At 36.1% G+C, this 17,149-nt stretch overlaps 2 protein-coding genes across 2 annotated transcripts in view; both read right to left on the bottom strand.

Annotated features, from left to right (window-relative positions):
- iars1 (isoleucyl-tRNA synthetase 1) overlaps positions 1-12,796 on the bottom strand; it is a 49,384-nt gene extending 36,588 nt beyond the window's left edge. Inside the window, exons 1-11 of the mRNA XM_007549261.2 lie at positions 12,694-12,796; positions 10,874-10,997; positions 10,136-10,292; positions 9,934-10,053; positions 9,760-9,842; positions 8,746-8,863; positions 7,677-7,824; positions 4,032-4,119; positions 3,713-3,773; positions 2,554-2,649; positions 1,290-1,412 (exon numbers count right to left, since the gene is read on the bottom strand). Of these exons, the coding sequence (XP_007549323.1) occupies positions 1,290-1,412; positions 2,554-2,649; positions 3,713-3,773; positions 4,032-4,119; positions 7,677-7,824; positions 8,746-8,863; positions 9,760-9,842; positions 9,934-10,053; positions 10,136-10,292; positions 10,874-10,992 (1,113 nt within the window). The 5' untranslated portion in view covers positions 10,993-10,997; positions 12,694-12,796. The remainder of the gene's footprint in view (positions 1-1,289; positions 1,413-2,553; positions 2,650-3,712; positions 3,774-4,031; positions 4,120-7,676; positions 7,825-8,745; positions 8,864-9,759; positions 9,843-9,933; positions 10,054-10,135; positions 10,293-10,873; positions 10,998-12,693) is intronic.
- A 1,873-nt stretch (positions 12,797-14,669) lies between these two features.
- Positions 14,670-17,149, bottom strand: rpl29 (ribosomal protein L29). The gene is made up of 4 exons (XM_016670356.1): positions 17,092-17,149; positions 16,627-16,679; positions 16,473-16,537; positions 14,670-14,978 (listed from the first exon to the last, which is right to left on the bottom strand). The coding sequence occupies exons 2-4, from the start codon at positions 16,661-16,663 to the stop codon at positions 14,886-14,888; spliced, it is 195 nt and encodes a 64-aa protein (XP_016525842.1). The 5' UTR covers positions 16,664-16,679; positions 17,092-17,149; the 3' UTR covers positions 14,670-14,885.

The following is a 17,149-nucleotide window of genomic DNA, read 5'->3' as shown; positions in this document are numbered from 1 at the left end:
AAAGAACAAACAAAAATAAAAAATCACATGCAGGAAAATCACATGAGATGCATGTTATTAGACGTCGTTCTGTGGTATTTTGGAGGAGGCTTGCCCTGTTAGATTCTGAGTTGTTCAGAACAACAACAATTGCAGAATTTTATCAGCCAGGAAAAAAGTCAACAAGTGGACGACATTCGCTTGGCTGTCCCTAGCAAGTCTGACCGACAGCAGATCACAAGACACTAAAAGAAACCTTAAAAATCCCAAAACATCTTCACTGGAACTCCTGTGAGCTGCCGCCGCCTGTTTTATCTTATATTATAGAAGATACATAAAATACATGCTCAGATCTTAATCTCACTGAGATGCTGTGGGGTGACTCAGGACAATGTCAGAAACTGGTGGATGATTTCCTGGTAAAACAGAGCTAGTTATTGGTGTTTATCCAAAATTAAGTCAGTTTTTCTTCCAGCTAAATAATGAAAAGATTAGATGTTGATGTGTGAACTGAATAATTCATAAGGTGTTCAAGACTGTAAACCCCACCATGAAGATATTCAAGGTGAGGTGCAATGATGTGAAATATTAATCTTACACAAAAGCTGAAAGATATTTAATCGTATCTAAAAGGTCTTGCAACTAACAGGAAAATGTTCAAAGAGAATTATTTGGGAGCATCATAGGGATACCAGGCGTCAGAATAAAAGCTCAAAATTTTATCAAAGACGCTTTGCATGTTAATAAGCATGTTCAGATAGTCAGGCAATAGAAAATAAATCTATCTTGGAGCCTGAACACTACACCAAACACACCTGCAGATCAATCAAAATTTAGCTGAGGAAAAACGATTCTAAGATGATTCACAATCAGATGCTACCGCACATTTTTAGATAATGTTCATAAAATTGTTGTTTTTTCCTTAGGCTTGATAATTCTTTTATCACTTAAATATTCTTCATTTATTTAAAAACTTTCTGATACACCTAAAAACATGGAGAACAATTGATAACATCACTTTAAATAAAAGTACAGTATATCAAGTTCTGAAGTCACCAAGTTTAAATTATGTGAATACTACCTTATATTTCATCTACACTGCAACTGCAGCAGGTGCCTTAAGGCGCAAATGTCCGTATGAGGCTCAGAATAAAAATCAGATGCAAACCCTGCACAGCTGCAATTAGCTTTACCAGTTAAAGCAAATGTTAACACCATTATGTTAAACATTACATTAGGCGTTCCTAGGGCAGAAAATGTGAAACTTCCCTGAATTTAATCTGCATGTAAATGCATGACGTGCCACTCACTTTGACATACTGTCCTGCAAAGTCAGTGACCTCTGAAGTGAAGCAGCCAGAGGCATCCACAGGGCAGATAGGAGTCTGGTCCCGCTGGATGATGTTGTATTCAGTGCACACCCTGTAATCATCCTGCAGAAACAGTAACATCACTTAAAGCTTTTCTTATTACATTTAGATTTTTTTGTTTATTTCTAGCTTCAAACTTAACACAAAATATCAAGGTTAATCACAATTATTTCTTTTTTAAACAAAGATGTTTCTGGTTTAACCATGTGACTGCACATTAAATTCCTTGTTGAGGCGAACAGCTTCTACAGCAGTGAAACAAGCTCTGCTGGTATGTAGCAGCTTTGCACGAAAGACATGAGCACTGCCCAGCTCTAGATGTAATTTCTATTCAAACACCCTGTCAGGATCCAAGACGGATGACTCACTGGGTCATTTCACATCTAGTCATAACAAAATAAATTTTGAAAAACGCAGTTGGGCAGTGCCTTTTTCCCCCCGACCATAAATCTTTAGAATAAATGCATTCATATTTCAGGTTTGACTCTTCAAATAAGTCCAAGAGAATCTCACCACTGAATATAAGGTCCAAATGAAAAGCATAAAAACATGTCAAGTGTCAATCAAATTGTAGATTTTATGTGGTAAACCGACACAAAGTAGTCAAAATACGTGGAAATAAAAAGGATGTCCTGTCTTCCCCCGTTTTTATTCTAAGGTCAATTACTTACAAGAGTCTTTCTGTGTAATTTAATCTCAGTATAAATTCAGTCGCTCTGTGACGGCTAAAGAGGTTCCCTGGAGAGTCTTGGTTAGAAAACATTTTGATCCACCAGTCATGCCCTGATTTGTTGTTTTTGAACATCTCCAGTTGTTAAAGAAATTCACACCCTAATAGCTGTCAGAGATGGAAATCCACCCACACCCACTTAATGATACATCAATCACTAACTTGCTTAGTTTCAGTTTTATCCTTTGTTCCCTCAGGCAGAAGAATGAGACCCAAATCTCTGATGCCTACCTTACAAATGGATGGTGGACATTTGAATACAAGCAGTGTTCTCATTTAATATTTGCCTAAATGCTCATAGGTGTCAGTCAAGGCATGAAAGTTTCCTCACATTTCATAACATGTATACTTTTATTAATTTCTCTCCTTCAGGGAACAGAAGCTATGAAAGTGCTGCAATTTAGATAAATCGAGCGCTTGGCCACACACTGCTGCCGTTTGACAACTGGAGATAAATGTAAGCGTGTTACTCACAGCTCCGAAGTACGGGGCCTGGTGGACAACTCCTGTGCCCTCTTCCTCCTTGACGTAGTTATCCGTCACCACCTGGAACGCTCCCTTCTCCGCACACTTGAGTCAAACAGGAAGGATTTCACACCGTGGAAAAGAAACAGAGAGGTGAAGAAACAGAAGAAAAACAATCACGATCAACAGAGGCGCTTAGCATTTTTGCATACTTTGACATTAGTATGCATTTGCATGTTTAATCATATTATATTTTATTAAAACACTGTTGCAAAGTATCTAATACACAGATTTCCTGTCAAGCACAGCGGTGTGTCTACCTGCTGGCACCCATGCAGTTTTTCAGCTCTGTCTCACCTTTTTTCAGGGCGCCACAGTGCAAATCAAGCTGCTCGCACACGTGACTAACAACTTGCAAACATGTTTTTTATGTGTTGCTTAGGTTCACACACAATATTACTCTCTGTAAGCACAATATCCTGCAACACCAAAAGATGGACGCTGCCAGTCCATTTGACTTGCTGCAAAATCCCATAGTAGCAATGAGTGTGCAGCAAGTTATGGGTGTTAATGCACTATAATGAGTACAAACGTTATAGTGCTTCTCCTACGTGTATTTTTTATGTTACCCAGCTTAGCCTAGATGTATTTTGGTTGTTTTGTTTTTAATAGTTAGACTATCCCTCTTTACTAAGAAAGATTTGTTTTTGTTGTTGTTTTTTTCATCATTTGAGTTGCGCTTCCTGTCTTCATTTTCAGTTGTTTCATCTAATAAACCTGTTCACTTCAACCGTACCCCACATTCTATATTACCTCTCCTCAACCCCAGCCAAGTTTGGACACAACATCAGTCAGAGTTGCATAATAATTGCATGAGCTCAAATTCTGAAGTACATTTATTCTACTTACAAACAGTTATTTACTCATAAATAGCTATGCTAACTATGAGTAATAAGCGCAGCACGTCAGCCTGGTCATATTAGAACTGAATGTCCCATGCAGTTGCATGGTTCCTACACTAGCACAAAGATTTCTGATGTACGCTGTCAGCTGCAAAGAGTCCCATGTGGCATTTGTGCCCTGGTACAGATGTTTTCTTTATTTTATAAATAGATCATGTAAAACTGCGAGCAAATTTGATTGAAATAAAATAGAAAACCCTACCTACCTTACTGAAGTAGTGAAAAAGTGGTTTGTACTTTTTTCCTTTGAGATCTTTGCCTGGAAATCTAGAAAGAAGAACAGAGAATGTTTAAAAAATAAAATAACCAACACTAGTCAAGATCCTCAAAAAAACAGAAAGCTCATCAAGAGGCGACTTGATATGACATTCTAAACTATTTTTATTACTATTCCTACTTTTTTAGGGGTGTAGGGTTTAAGGGAGAAACCAAGCTTAACAGTAGAGTTCTCTCAAAGAAAAGCGGAGATTATACATCAATATTTCTTATTTGAACTTGTGAAAACTTAATATAGTTTTAACTGACTTGTTCAAAATTGTGTATTCGCCCTCAGACTTGAAAAGTGCTCCCAGTCTGGCTTCCATCATGATGTAGGTCCTTTCTGTGGTGTTTTCTGAAGGAATAATGTGAAAATGTCATTTGCAACTTATGGGTTTCCACTTTTTACAGCAGGTTTTTTATATGAAGAACAATCTTTACGCAATAATCTCTAGTAATACGTTTATCAGTCTTAAGTGAATATTAAACAGACCTATCATACTTCAGACCAGAAACAGTAAAAACTAGAAGTCAATAGTGAATATTTAATGGACATGATGTTATTAATAAGTTAGAGCCGAGGAAAACCGATATTCAAATACAGACTGATGCAGAGCAGCAGATCCCAATTAAAAGTGCCAGATTTTAACAAACAACCCTTCAAATAATGGTCAGAAGTTCTGAAATACTTCATCCAGGGATTTATACAGAAACATGTCAAATCTGGTGAATTTCTAAAGAAGAAATTACAAATGGCTAAATTGGACTGTGGTAGGTATTTTAACAGTGATCAGTGTAACCTGCAAAGACCACAGACAATAAGGCAATAAATGAGGCAGATATAAGGATGCATGTTTTTTAATTAATAATAAAAAAGTCAATTATCTCAATAATGATAAACTCAACACTTAATGTGTTATATAAAGAAATGTGCCTAATCTACTTCTTCAATTTAGGCTTTTTTAAGCATAAAGAAAATGAATAAATGGCATAATGCATAGAAATGCGGGTGTTTTTTTTTTATATCTCATTCAGCTTTTTCCACATTTATCCAGATGAGAAAATGCATAAGTCAAATTTCCCACTTTATTTGAGCACCTCTGTGGTGGACATTTACTAACATGATATTCCTAGCATCCAATAAGTCTTCCCATCTATTAAAGAGGAATATCTGCTCATTCATCTAACAGCTCTGGTCATTTTTCATCCCCTGTCAACATAACGCCCTCTTCAGAGTGATTAATGCTTTTTAACATCAACTTAATTTACAATAAACAGCAACTCATCAAATATTCTTCAGATCTCTTCAGCAGCAGTGAAGTATTGCATGAAACTAGTCCCAAGGTTGAAAAAGAAACAAGTTTTTTGTTTTTTTTTGCACACAATGCACCTAGCTTTGTGTGGGTTGGCAACAGAAGTGAGACAGCAGTGAAACAAACATTGTCCAGCCAACTAGCAATAAATGTGCAATTACCCATGATAGACACAAAAAAACTAGCTTGTTAGCATACCAAAGCTATATTGGCAGCTATTTACCAGCAGCCTCAACTGTAAAGTTGAGCGCCACTCAAACTTTTGCCAGGCAGAAAAGTCCCGCTACAAAAAAATTGCTACACATACAAGAATAAATAGTCATGCAACGACAAACATTTAAGTCCTGCGATTAACATATTTATGGCCAAATTAAATTACTTTTAACTAATTTAAGATATTTGAAGGACTTAATTTATTTATATGAATTTAAGACTTTTTAAGTTTTTACAGACACCTTGAATGAAGACCTAAGTCTGTTTGAGAAGCTGCAGCAAGACCTGTAAACTGTTTCATACAATCTGACTGAGACTGAGTTCTGTTGCAAAGAAGAATGGCCACATATTTCAGTCTTTAGATGTTCAATCAAAGCCGGTGGAGACAAAGCCCAAAAGAGCTGAAGATGTAATGTCAGCAAAAAGTGGTTCTACAATGTGTTGATATAAGGGGGTGATTCTAAATGCACTCCACCTGTTTCAGGTTTTTATTGGTAAAAATAATAATAATCATAATAATAATTAGGTCATGCATCATCTACTTTCTACTTCACAGAAGTGTATGCCTTTGATTTGACCCATTACATAAAATTCAAGCACATTACACTGAAGTCTGAAGTATGAATACTTTTGCAAGGCACAGTATAAGAGACAGACATTTTAAGAAACTAAAGCTTGTTGAAAAAAAATGACAGAGAGGAAATGTAAAAGAGGAGGCAGCGAGAATAGTAAGTGCGGCAGCTGTGTGGCGGGCAAAACCAAACGGTCTGAGCCAGAGGGACAAGAAAGGGGGACAGTACGTAGCAGAATCAATAAAAGATGTTTCTTCCCCTCAGTGGCGTGAAAAATGACAGCGCAGCTCAGACCTGCCGCAGCTGGCAACCCTCGAATCAATCAGAAACACATGCGGCAAAGCAAGGAGCCAACAACAAGAGACAATAACAGGTGGATGTGAGGGAAGAGCGATCAGGGAAAATTTGGGAAACTGTTGGGATGAAGATGGAAAAGGAGTACAGAGAGGCGACTGTGCCGATGCCAAACGAGAACATTCATTGGTATTCCAAAGCAGTCTCTCATGCAGCACAGCCAGTGCAGAGAGGATTAAAAGCTGCACGTCAACACTGCCCCCTGGAGTATCTGCCAGGCTATGGCAAGCTGACAGAAATCTAGGTCATCCATTTAAAAACCTACCGGTTATCTCACAGGAAACTGGAAAAAAAAATACAGCACTAGGGTAGCAGAAAACAGCAGCTACATCTCTAGGGTTTCTTTTTTCTGTATCTGAACAAGGACAATGCTTTTTTTAAGTGGCCTCGTTTGAGGTTCATCCACATTTCCAGGTAATAGGTACACAGACCTGGATCCAGACCCTAAAAATCAGTCCAAGGAGTAAAGGTCTGGCAATTCTGTCTCATATCAGGAAGCAAGGCAAGAAGCTGTTGTTTTTAAAACACACTTGTGTTGAAAGCTTATTTATTTATTTATTTATGTATTCACAAATAAATAAACTAACAAATGATATGATGTACATGATGTTCCATTTAAAAAAATGTTTCTTCCAGTCAGAGAAATTATGTAACATCTCAGCAATGGGAGGATGAGAACACGTTCTTTCCTCTGTAGTGAGTTAAAGTTTTATATTTTTATAAGAGGTCTCACTTTACATGATCACACCTCCATAAAAAAAAACATCACATGATGCATACTAAGTGGCTACACCGACACTCCATTAACGATGAAAAAAAAATAAATAAATACATTAACAGCCTGCACTCTGCCATTTTAGACCAATCAGATATCCAATCAGAGAAGAGTGGTATTTCTGCAGGAAGCTTAAAGGAACAGGAGCTAATTCAGAAGCAGTGAGGGAAAAAGCTGCAGCACTACTTAATGTAGGAAAAATTAACAAAGTATTTGGACCAATGAACATTTAAATAAATTAAGTTGTGAAATCAAAATGTATGAACATACAACAGCACGTTCAAGAATTATTCACAGCTGTTGAATATTTTTTACATTTTACTAACATTTTGTCTTATGGGGCAAAACAAACTAGTGTCTAATTGTAAAGGGGAAGAAAAATTGTAAAGCTCATTTACTTCTGGACTTTGGAATGTCCAAAAAATCTCAAACAGTGAACAATATGTGAATATTCCTCAACTTAAACTGTTCCCTTGTAGTTCTGGCTGTATATTTAGGGTCATTGTTCAAAAGAATATAGGCAAAAAATACTAGCCATCCAGCGAATTCAAGAAATCTACAACCTCAATTTGCTTATTATCAAAAAGCTATTAGTTCCTGCTCTTATTACAATACTACAAAAGAAAATACAGATAAAAAAAATATGAAATTATATAGCTCTTCGTTCTTTAAAAAAATCTCTCACCTTTGACCTGGACATATAAGAACTCTGGGTTGACACAGAGCGCCAGGTTACTCGGCAGGGTCCAAGGTGTGGTTGTCCAAGCGATCAAAGAAACGTTTTCACTCTCAACCAGAGGAAAACTCACAATCACGGAGGGATCCTGGACATCCTGCAGACAGAAACACAAGAGGATGAGTAGGTTCTGCTCTTTATTCTCATTTCCAGTTTGGGACTGTGCATAAACTGTTACGTCAGACATATTTTTCATAAAATCTAGAGTATAATTAGAGACTATAATCCAATGTACAAAGAGACCCAGCTCCAAAGACAGTGCAAACAGCGTAGGAAATACAACATACAAACAAAATAAACAAATATGGTGATATTTAAAACACATGTGCAAACACAAATATAAACACTACAAAATCAATGAATATCTGAGTTTAAGTTTGACCATCTTCTGCTATGACAAAGAAATGAAAGAAAACATCATAAATTCATGTGTAAACACAGAAAAACTATAAAATGGTCTCATGAGCTAAATTCTATAAGATGCTGATACATTTTATAGAATTCCCACAGAGCCACAGTTGCCCCGTGGCTCTGTGGGAAGAGTAGTTGTCTTGTGACCGGAAGGCTGTAGGTTCGATTCCAGCTTTCTCCTGCCACATGTCGAAGCCCCCTTGAGCAAGGCACTTAACCCCAACTTGCCTACCGATCTGTGTATCGGTTTATGAATGTGTGAGCATTTGTGAATGGGTGAATGTGACTCTAGTGTAAAGCGCTTTGAGTGGTCAAAATGATCGGAAATAGCGCTATACAAGTTCAGTCCATTTACATTTCAGAGCATTTTTAATCTAGTTATTGTTTTCCCAAGCTAAACAGACTGCATCTTTAACTGAGATAGAGAATTATACATTTCTGCTTGCAAGACAACATTTGATTCAGAGCAAGGCAGAAAATGGGTGACAGTTTTTATTGTCCACATAGATTTCCTCTATAGCCAAATAGACCACATCCCAGAACAAATATCACTTTCAGAAAAGAAACGCGCTGAAGGAGCCTGAAAGAGTTCCTGACTTGAGCTAACCTTGTAGTTCTGATGGGACTCAAAGTTGGAGAGCGGTGTGTTGCAGGCAGTGGAGAAAGGCATGACTTTAACTCCCCGATACACCAGGCCCTTGTCATACAGCTGCTTAAACACCCACCTGAAGGAAAAAGACAAAATAAAAATGATTTCAAAAACGTTTTTAAACATGAAATGACAACAAGGAAAACTTGTAACATAAAGTACGCAGCATTCGGTTTTGTTATTGATTAAAATACATTTTCACACTTCATAATATACATCTATAAAATGCTTAGTTGATGCAGATATATTTGCTTTTATGCTTTATACCAGGTTAAATATAAAAGAATAAAATGGCTAATCCAGATAAAAAAACAAACATAAAATAACAAATTAGGCACATACTCTATATTATAACAGACTTTTACAACTTTTACTTTGCTTATTTACTCACATGGTCAAATTTTTTCAAGATATTCATATATATGTATTGCTTAGAATATCCAAATAATTATCAAGTAGAAGAAAAATATTCTAAGTTTTGTGAGTTTAGACTTTGCTTGACAACAACAACATATTCACACATTTTTATGGAGTCTCGCTGATAATAAAGTTTTATTATTATTATTAAAGCAACATTAAACATTGCTATTACAACTGCATTATTTTCTAGCAGCGTGCGGCTATAATTTGCAGACGACAGGAAATTTTAAGTTCAAGTCAAGCTGGTAATTAGACAATTAGTTTCGATGTTTAAATGTAAGTGGAGTGAGCTCGGAGAGGAGAAACGTTTTCTAGCTTTTCACAGCACAGATCAGTGGGTTATAATGTGAATGCTAACAATGTTGCCTTCAAGATCAAGCTCAAATCAAGTAATACAAGCTAATAAAATCCTGAAATATACTATTTTTAAGTGGTAAAATACTTAAGATGAAATAAGAAATTCAATACAACTGTAATTGGAGATTTTATGTCCTTTTTCATTAAATTCACACCATCTACAGAAGAAAATGCAACAGTTTGAGATATCCATACCAGACTGTCTCCATGAACCATGGGTAAAGGGTCTTGTAGTCATTCTTGAAGTCGATCCACCGGCCCATTCTTCTCACTGTGGCCTGTCGGAAAAAATGTTAATAATTTGCCATGTAATAGATGTAAGCATATTGATTACAGACTGGACAAAATGTAAATATTTATTGCACACACCTCCCATTCATTAGAGTATCTCATGACAATATTTCGGCACTGCTTGTTGTACTCAGCAATGCCCATCTTGGCCACGTCTTCAGGTCCTTTAATCCCCAAAGTTTTATCAATTTCATACTCCTGTAATGACCAATGAGAAAAATGTAATCACATAGAACAATACTTTTCTAATATTCTGAGAAACTGGAGGGCAAAGTCTCACCACAGGCAGGCCGTGACAGTCCCAGCCAAAGCGCCGGTCCACATGGAAGCCACTCTGGTGGGCAAAGCGGGTAACGATGTCCTTGATGGTGCCAGCTAGGATGTGACCGTAATGCGGCAGACCCGTGGCAAAGGGAGGGCCATCGTAAAAGGTGTACCTGGTGAGGTATTAGTAATATCATGGATTTCACTTAGCAATAAAACAAAGAAGTGAAAAAAAATGAGGTCCCACATAGTAATGTGAAGAGTGCTGATAAGAAAGACTTTGTAGTTGAACATGTTTTCAATGTTTTCACACAAATACTAATAAATTTTGGAATTTTAATATACTTTATAACCAAGGATTTAAAATAATTATGTTTTTACCAATGAGTCACTATGGTTTCATCTGCATCATCTATGAGTCACGTAGTCTCCCTGAAACCTGGAATAATTTGTCACCGAGTAATTGCCACCCTAACTTAGTTAAATTATAATTTTACCTTTGTCACTGAAAGAACAATCTATTTAATGTTGGGTCAATGTTTAACTTGCTTTCTCGCTTTCAAAAGCACAAACCATCCTTTCATGGATTGGATTTTTATAGAGAAAAACTGATGAATGTTCAGACATATATAAAAACTGAAATATATATAAAATATATTAGAGCTTACTGTAATTCCGAAAATCTTAAATCTTTGGACAAAATAAGTCAAATGATTCTGAATTAAATCACCCATGTCATCATAAGGAGTCCCACCTGGGTCGGTTCTTGGACTGTTTGAGGCATTCCTGGAAACAGTCCCTTTCTTGCCAAAACTGCAAAATCTTCTCCTCCTCAGAGGGAAAATTGATGGATTCGGGAACTGGCTCCACCATGGTGTCTGTTTATACACAAACAGAAAAACAGTTCAGTAATATATTAGAAATTTATATTTTTTACTTTTGTTTTTCAGTTAACTTCAGATAATACAGCCACATGTGTTTCAGGTCTTTCTCTTGACAAGCAATGATCAGTAGAGTCTTTGGTGTAAAAATGGTTCAAAAATTTTTCACAAATGTTCAAATGGCTCAGAGTTGGAGCCACTGGAACATTTAACTGCCTTAGCAACCGCTGCTAGGTAACCACTATTGCATAGTAACCGACTGGTGAAAATAGAACACTGAAATTTGCAACAAAAAATATTAAGACTTTAAATGAAAAGTCATTGTAAGTGAAATTGATATTGAACTAATACATTTAGCAAAGGAATCACCCATGTGATGTTTGTACACCAATCACTCATTTTCAGAGAAAATGGAAGGAGGAAGAATATTTATTTTTTTCAGTGACCGCATTGTTTATTGTGGGATGTTCTATTTTAACTGCAGTTTACTTTGAAAGCACCATCGGCAATTGCTGTCAACATTTGCAAGTAGCTCCTTCCAGCTGTGCTGTGTCACTACTATATTTTCAATGGAAATTCATCCAATCTTTGCCATCTATTTTGTCATCAAGTTTTTTGTTTTTTTTTAAACAATAAGTCTTAGCACCGAAGACTTAAAAACTTCTGTACTGAAAGCTTAAATTATATAAAATAATAATTTGCCTCTTTTTATCTTGTATGCATGTTGTTGGTGGTGAACTGGTAGAACTGGTAATGGAAATTCACTGGACAAAATGTCTTTAGACACAAAGGAATTTGTGAATCATCCGATGCGTTGCCAATGAAAACAGACGTCTCATGCTCATGCTCATGGAGGTGACAATGAAGCAAACAAAATGCAAAGTGGCGTTAAGTCCCGTAATCATAAGTACAACAAAACTCCACTGTGATAAAGAAGAAATTAGGAAGTGTGCAGACAAGGACAAATTAAGTTCTGTACAAAATTTGATGTTTTGAAATGTTTAGTACTTTACTGAATATCAACTGAACAATGAGGACAGAAAAAGAATGATCAAATTAGTATTTACTTGTGAATGCATAAGGACAGCATATAAATATAGATAATTGTAAGAAGTTGTTGTGAGGGTCACAAGGGTGTTAAATTGAAACTTAATAAAAGATTGGAAATAACTACTTAGGTTGGTTCTTCATAAGTAAAAATTCTATGTTTTTATTATTTTCTTTATCTCTGCCAATAAAAAACTACCAATAAAATTATTGGTACCCTATAAAGAACTTTTGTGCAAAGTGTAATGCTTGTATCACCTTCCCGAGCAATTCTAGCCATATTTTACACCAATCGCCCAGACAAACTTTGATTTACACCTATGATTCCCTTAGTTAATACCAAGCTAAAAGGCTTTTAAACAGAACTCAAATTCAAATTTCTAACAAGAAGACCAACATTTATATCTATAAATAAATCACAAAACCACTGTCCAAACAGGTTAGGTTAGCTGGTTCACACGAATGACACATCCTTGTTGTCAGCTAGCAGGCTAATCCCGCAAGTAGACGCTCAGTTGCTCAGTTTATTGTTAAAGTAACAATAAACTTTGTTAAATGTTGCTCTTAAATGCTCGTATTTCCCTTAAAAGTATGATTAAATACAGCGTTCTAAGAAACTTTAATTACTTCAAAAGTAGGCACTCACATGCACTGCAACCGGCTGCCGAGACACGAGAAATGATGCAAGCTGGAGTCAGAGCATGGACGGACGTGACGACACGAGATCCGATTTGCTGCTTCAAAATAAAAGGTTCGTTTATGTTTGTAGCACCACCAAACTAAGAGTGACATTAACAATCAGAGGCGGTTTGCACTTGAATAGTGTTTTTGGGAAGAAATAACAGCAATTAACAAGTTAAAACATAAGTTGGGTTATCTATCCAATATAAATGCAATACAGCTTAAAGAGATGGTGAAAGTATTTTTCCTCGGTTAAGAAAACAAGCACAAAAATGTGCTGACAAATTAATTATTTTAGTGATTATCTGGGATAAGTGAAATTGTAAAAACTGACATGATAGTGTACTGATAGACATATTTCTAATAGATGAGAATAACACACGGACATTTGTTCAAATTTAAGTGACATTATTGCTGACTATGTAGAGATGGCCGTTTCATCTTCTCTTTGGTTTTCACATTCAGGTTTACCCAATGTTTTACAGAACTCCAGGACTGCTGTACATAGACCCCAGTGTTTGTAAAACTGTGAGATCAAGTGAGCTTTCTCCATTGGGTAGCTCAATTATGTATTGAAGATAGAGTGGCAAACTCCATCATTCAGAGGAAGCTTTAAGTGAAGCTGTAGCTCCTACACATCTAAGGGTGTCACAGTGAAGGTAGTTTGAGCATCTGAGGATCTGAGACTGACACCATTGGGTCCTCCATATTGAACTGGAGTGTGTCACTGTGGGGGGATAATTTGGTTTCACCTGATTCATTTGCATCCTTGAATCAATATTTAAGCAGGAGAAATAATGTGTATCCTAAATATATACTGCTCAAAAAAATGAAGGGAACATTTCACTTTAATTTTGTGTGTGGCTCCAAATCCAGGCCTCCATTGGTTAATAAATTTGATTTCCATTGATGATTTTTGTGTGATTTTGTTGTCAGCACATTCAACTTTGTACGGAACAAAGTATTCAATGAGAATATTTCATTCATTCAGATCTAGGATGTGTTATTTGAGTGTTCCCTTTATTTTTTTGAGCAGTGTATATATATATATATATATATATATATATATATATATATATATATATCATAGCTGAATTCACTGAATGTATTTTTTTAGTACAAGAGTACTTAAGTCATTTTTTTAAATCATATTTACTAGAAAGATTACAGCATAACACAAATCTGCATTAAATGTATAAAGTTCAACCTAAAGATCATTCTGCAAGAATTGAGCTTTTGTTTATATTTGCTGTTGCAATCTGCTTAAAACCAGTGTTGCAGAATGTGATACAGAAAGTAGTCTTCTTAGATTTAAGTCTAACTTTTACTATTAAAGATTTATCCTCTATATTAAAAGCTTCCCTATTTCAAATGTTTTCAATGTTTTTTTTGGGCATCTCCAGGTTGTACAATATATTCCATTACAGCTACATTATTGGATAAATCCCATGATGTCTTTATACTTCTGAATAAATAATTTATCCGAGAACTGAACTGAGAAACGTACAGGTTCATTTGCATAATTTAAGCAACTTTTTTCACAAGATCCTCAATTCTGACTTGCTTACATTAAGTGAAAATGGCTGTGACCATCATGCATTAGTAGAGGTTTCCAATTGAAACAGCATATTGTCAGACCTTCAATTTAAGAGTTTTCACAAAAAAAAGCACATAAATGATCTTATATGTACATTTAGAACAATTCAGCTGAAATGTGTGTTCTTAGGTCACTGAGGAACGATGCAGTTTAACAGATGTTTTTTTTTTATGTAACCCCAGTAGAAAGCCATTTCCACAAAGAATGCTAGAGTGCCAAGAGGTTTTTCAGTCAGACTCGGTCTCCTTTTCCGTTGCAGCTCACAACCATCATTTACTAACTGGTTCAACGAAAAGGGTGCAGTGGACAAAAAAACAAAACAAAAAAAAAACATGTATGAACACTTCCAGAACAGAAAGCTCATTCTCGATTTATTTCAACTTCCAAACTTTTCCAAAATTTGGTGTGGAAGCAAAAAGCCACAGTGCTGGCTTAAAATAAATCCTTTTCTGGATAATCAACACATACAAAGTATAAAACAAAATGGTTTTGTTAATAAAGCATTACTTTATTATGTTGGTGTATGTGGAACAATAAGAGACAGAAGTTAAGCAGACAGCTTATTTCTGAGCTGCTGCTTTCCGTGCCGCCTTCAAGCCCTTCTTGTTATGCTTCTTGGCAAAACGCATATTCCTCAGGAATTTGGGATCCACCTGCAAACAGGAAGGTTCATAGAATGAGTGAGCTGTTGCACTAAACAGTCTAGCATAAACCATTAAAACATCCAGGGGAAACAGATTTTGCTCATGAAAGTAAATCATGTAAAGCAGTTTAGATTCAAGTAAAAATATTGTGCAAAAATTCTGAGCACAAATACAGAATACTACACCAGCTTCACCAGAAATGCACAAAATAAACATGCAATACAAAAAGTTTATTAATCTAAAATCATCTTTTGCGGTTTAACATCTTTTCACCTACAGAACTGGAAGTGTTTGAAGCTACAGCACATTCTCCTAATGCAGTTTTTCAAAACTCCACTTGACAACATTTGTGCAAATATTTAGCTAAAAACATTTAGACCAGCATGATACTAGAAAATGTATTGCAATATAACTGCCCCTTACAAAATAAACAATGTCATAATCAAGAAGTCAACTTTATCAGATAGAGGTTCTCAGTTAAAAAAAAATGTTTTGAATAGTGGTAGGCATCAGATGAAATGGTATTAAACTCATCAAAAACAATCCTGTAAACAGCATTCTTTAATCTTTCAACATTTTAAAGATTTTAAATTAAAGCGATGGTCTATTATCACAACATGCTTGTTTAAGAAGGAATGCTACATCAGTGCAATATGCTGGGTTCACTTATAAAATTTGAACCAGTTTGAACCATTTCTTCTTCTAGACGATGCACTTGACCACATCTCTCTCCGTCTCCTAGACACAGCTGTTGGGTGAGATTTTCGCTGCAAATTTTTCATCCTGTGGCCGTTTAAACCAGCTCAGAGTTCATCTGTTACGTTTCTCTCTCCTAGATGAAGCCACAGAAGTACTAACAGACAGCGTACTCAAATCCCTAGTCAGTCACAGTAGATGGCTGGTTGTAATGAACTAGGTTCTGGTTGTAATGAACTAGGTTCTGCTTAAGGTTTCATTTTGTTAGGAGTTTTCCTCTGCACTGTCACTTGCGTGCATGTTCAATGTGAGGGATTGCTGCAAAGTCAACAACACAATGCAAGTGATTCTCAACTATCACTACATGCTCATCCTGGAGGAGGGAATGCTCCAAGTCAGTGACTCAATGTGATCTGCTTAGAAATGTTTTTTTTCCCCTGCCAATTAGAATAATAAATTGAACTTGACTGTAATGTTCAAAAACTGCAAATAAATTTGTAATGTATGTAGCCAATTGAATTGTTGGTGTATGTCAATTCAGAGACACTAATTTGGTATCATTAAAATGTTTATTTTCTTCCAGGTGAAACATGGTTTATATGTGTATATATATATATATATTTTTTTTTTTTTTAACAAAACATATACTTGGACAGAGATGACACAGAGACAAATTTGAGGTCTTGGATATGTGGAAGCAACTTCCAAACCAAAGGGATAATGCACAAAGCTATTAAGTTTGTGTAAGAACACTGCATTTCTCAAAGCACCGCTGTAACACAGAGCAGAGTTGGTGAACATACATACCCCCTTCAAGGACTCATAGCGATTAGATCTGGGCTTCTTAATGCCATTTCTGTGCCATTTGCGAGCTGTTGAAACAGGAGTCATTCGTTTTTACACCGCTCTTTGCACAAAGCTAGAGGAATATAAACGAGTAAATTCAGATGCAATCACTTACACTGGTTGTGAGTTGTGTGGTTCTTAGACTTTGCCATTTCAACGCTGGTAAATCTGTAGAACGGACAAGAGAAAAACAGAACCAGCGCATCATTAGCCACGAAAAGCGATGCTAGCGTCCGTTGCTATTAAACGTTCATTTAGTTCGGCTTGTTAGCCACCAATAAACCTGTTTTATTCTAAAAAAAAATGCATAAATAGACTGAACGCAGGAGGAAAATATAGTCAATTAAATCACGAACTAGTTGGTATTATATCGGTAGCTGTCGGTAGCTACACAGATGTTAGCCCAAATCAGATGTTTTATTTGTCTCTTTTTAAGGGTCGAATCCGATCCATACTGTGAAGACTAGATTATTAACTAGAAACGTTATCAATGTCCGCGGATGTTTGGTGAACAGTATATAAAGCAAAAGCAGATGGATGAAGATTATAATAAGCTCAAAGCACCGGGATAAATAAATACCTGCCACACGAACAGACGACAACCGGAAGAGAAAGAAAGTTCGCTGCGGCAAAGAGAA

Source organism: Poecilia formosa, unplaced genomic scaffold, assembly GCF_000485575.1.
Source record: "Poecilia formosa unplaced genomic scaffold, Poecilia_formosa-5.1.2 Scaffold2, whole genome shotgun sequence".
In the NCBI taxonomy this organism is placed as follows: Eukaryota; Metazoa; Chordata; class Actinopteri; order Cyprinodontiformes; family Poeciliidae; genus Poecilia; species Poecilia formosa.
Note: the sequence above shows the minus strand (reverse complement) of the source record. Positions and strands in the feature narration are given on the sequence as shown.

What these genes read in the sequence shown, in the direction of transcription:
- rpl29 (XM_016670356.1), bottom strand. Translation starts at nt 16,663, where the DNA reads ATGGCAAAGTCTAAGAACCACACAACTCACAACCAGT. An exon ending in CCACACAACTCACAACCAGT is followed by an intron (nt 16,538 to 16,626) that starts GTAAGTGATTGC and finishes CTGTTTCAACAG; the next exon opens with CTCGCAAATGGCACAGAAAT. An exon ending in GCTATGAGTCCTTGAAGGGG is followed by an intron (nt 14,979 to 16,472) that starts GTATGTATGTTC and finishes TCCTGTTTGCAG; the next exon opens with GTGGATCCCAAATTCCTGAG.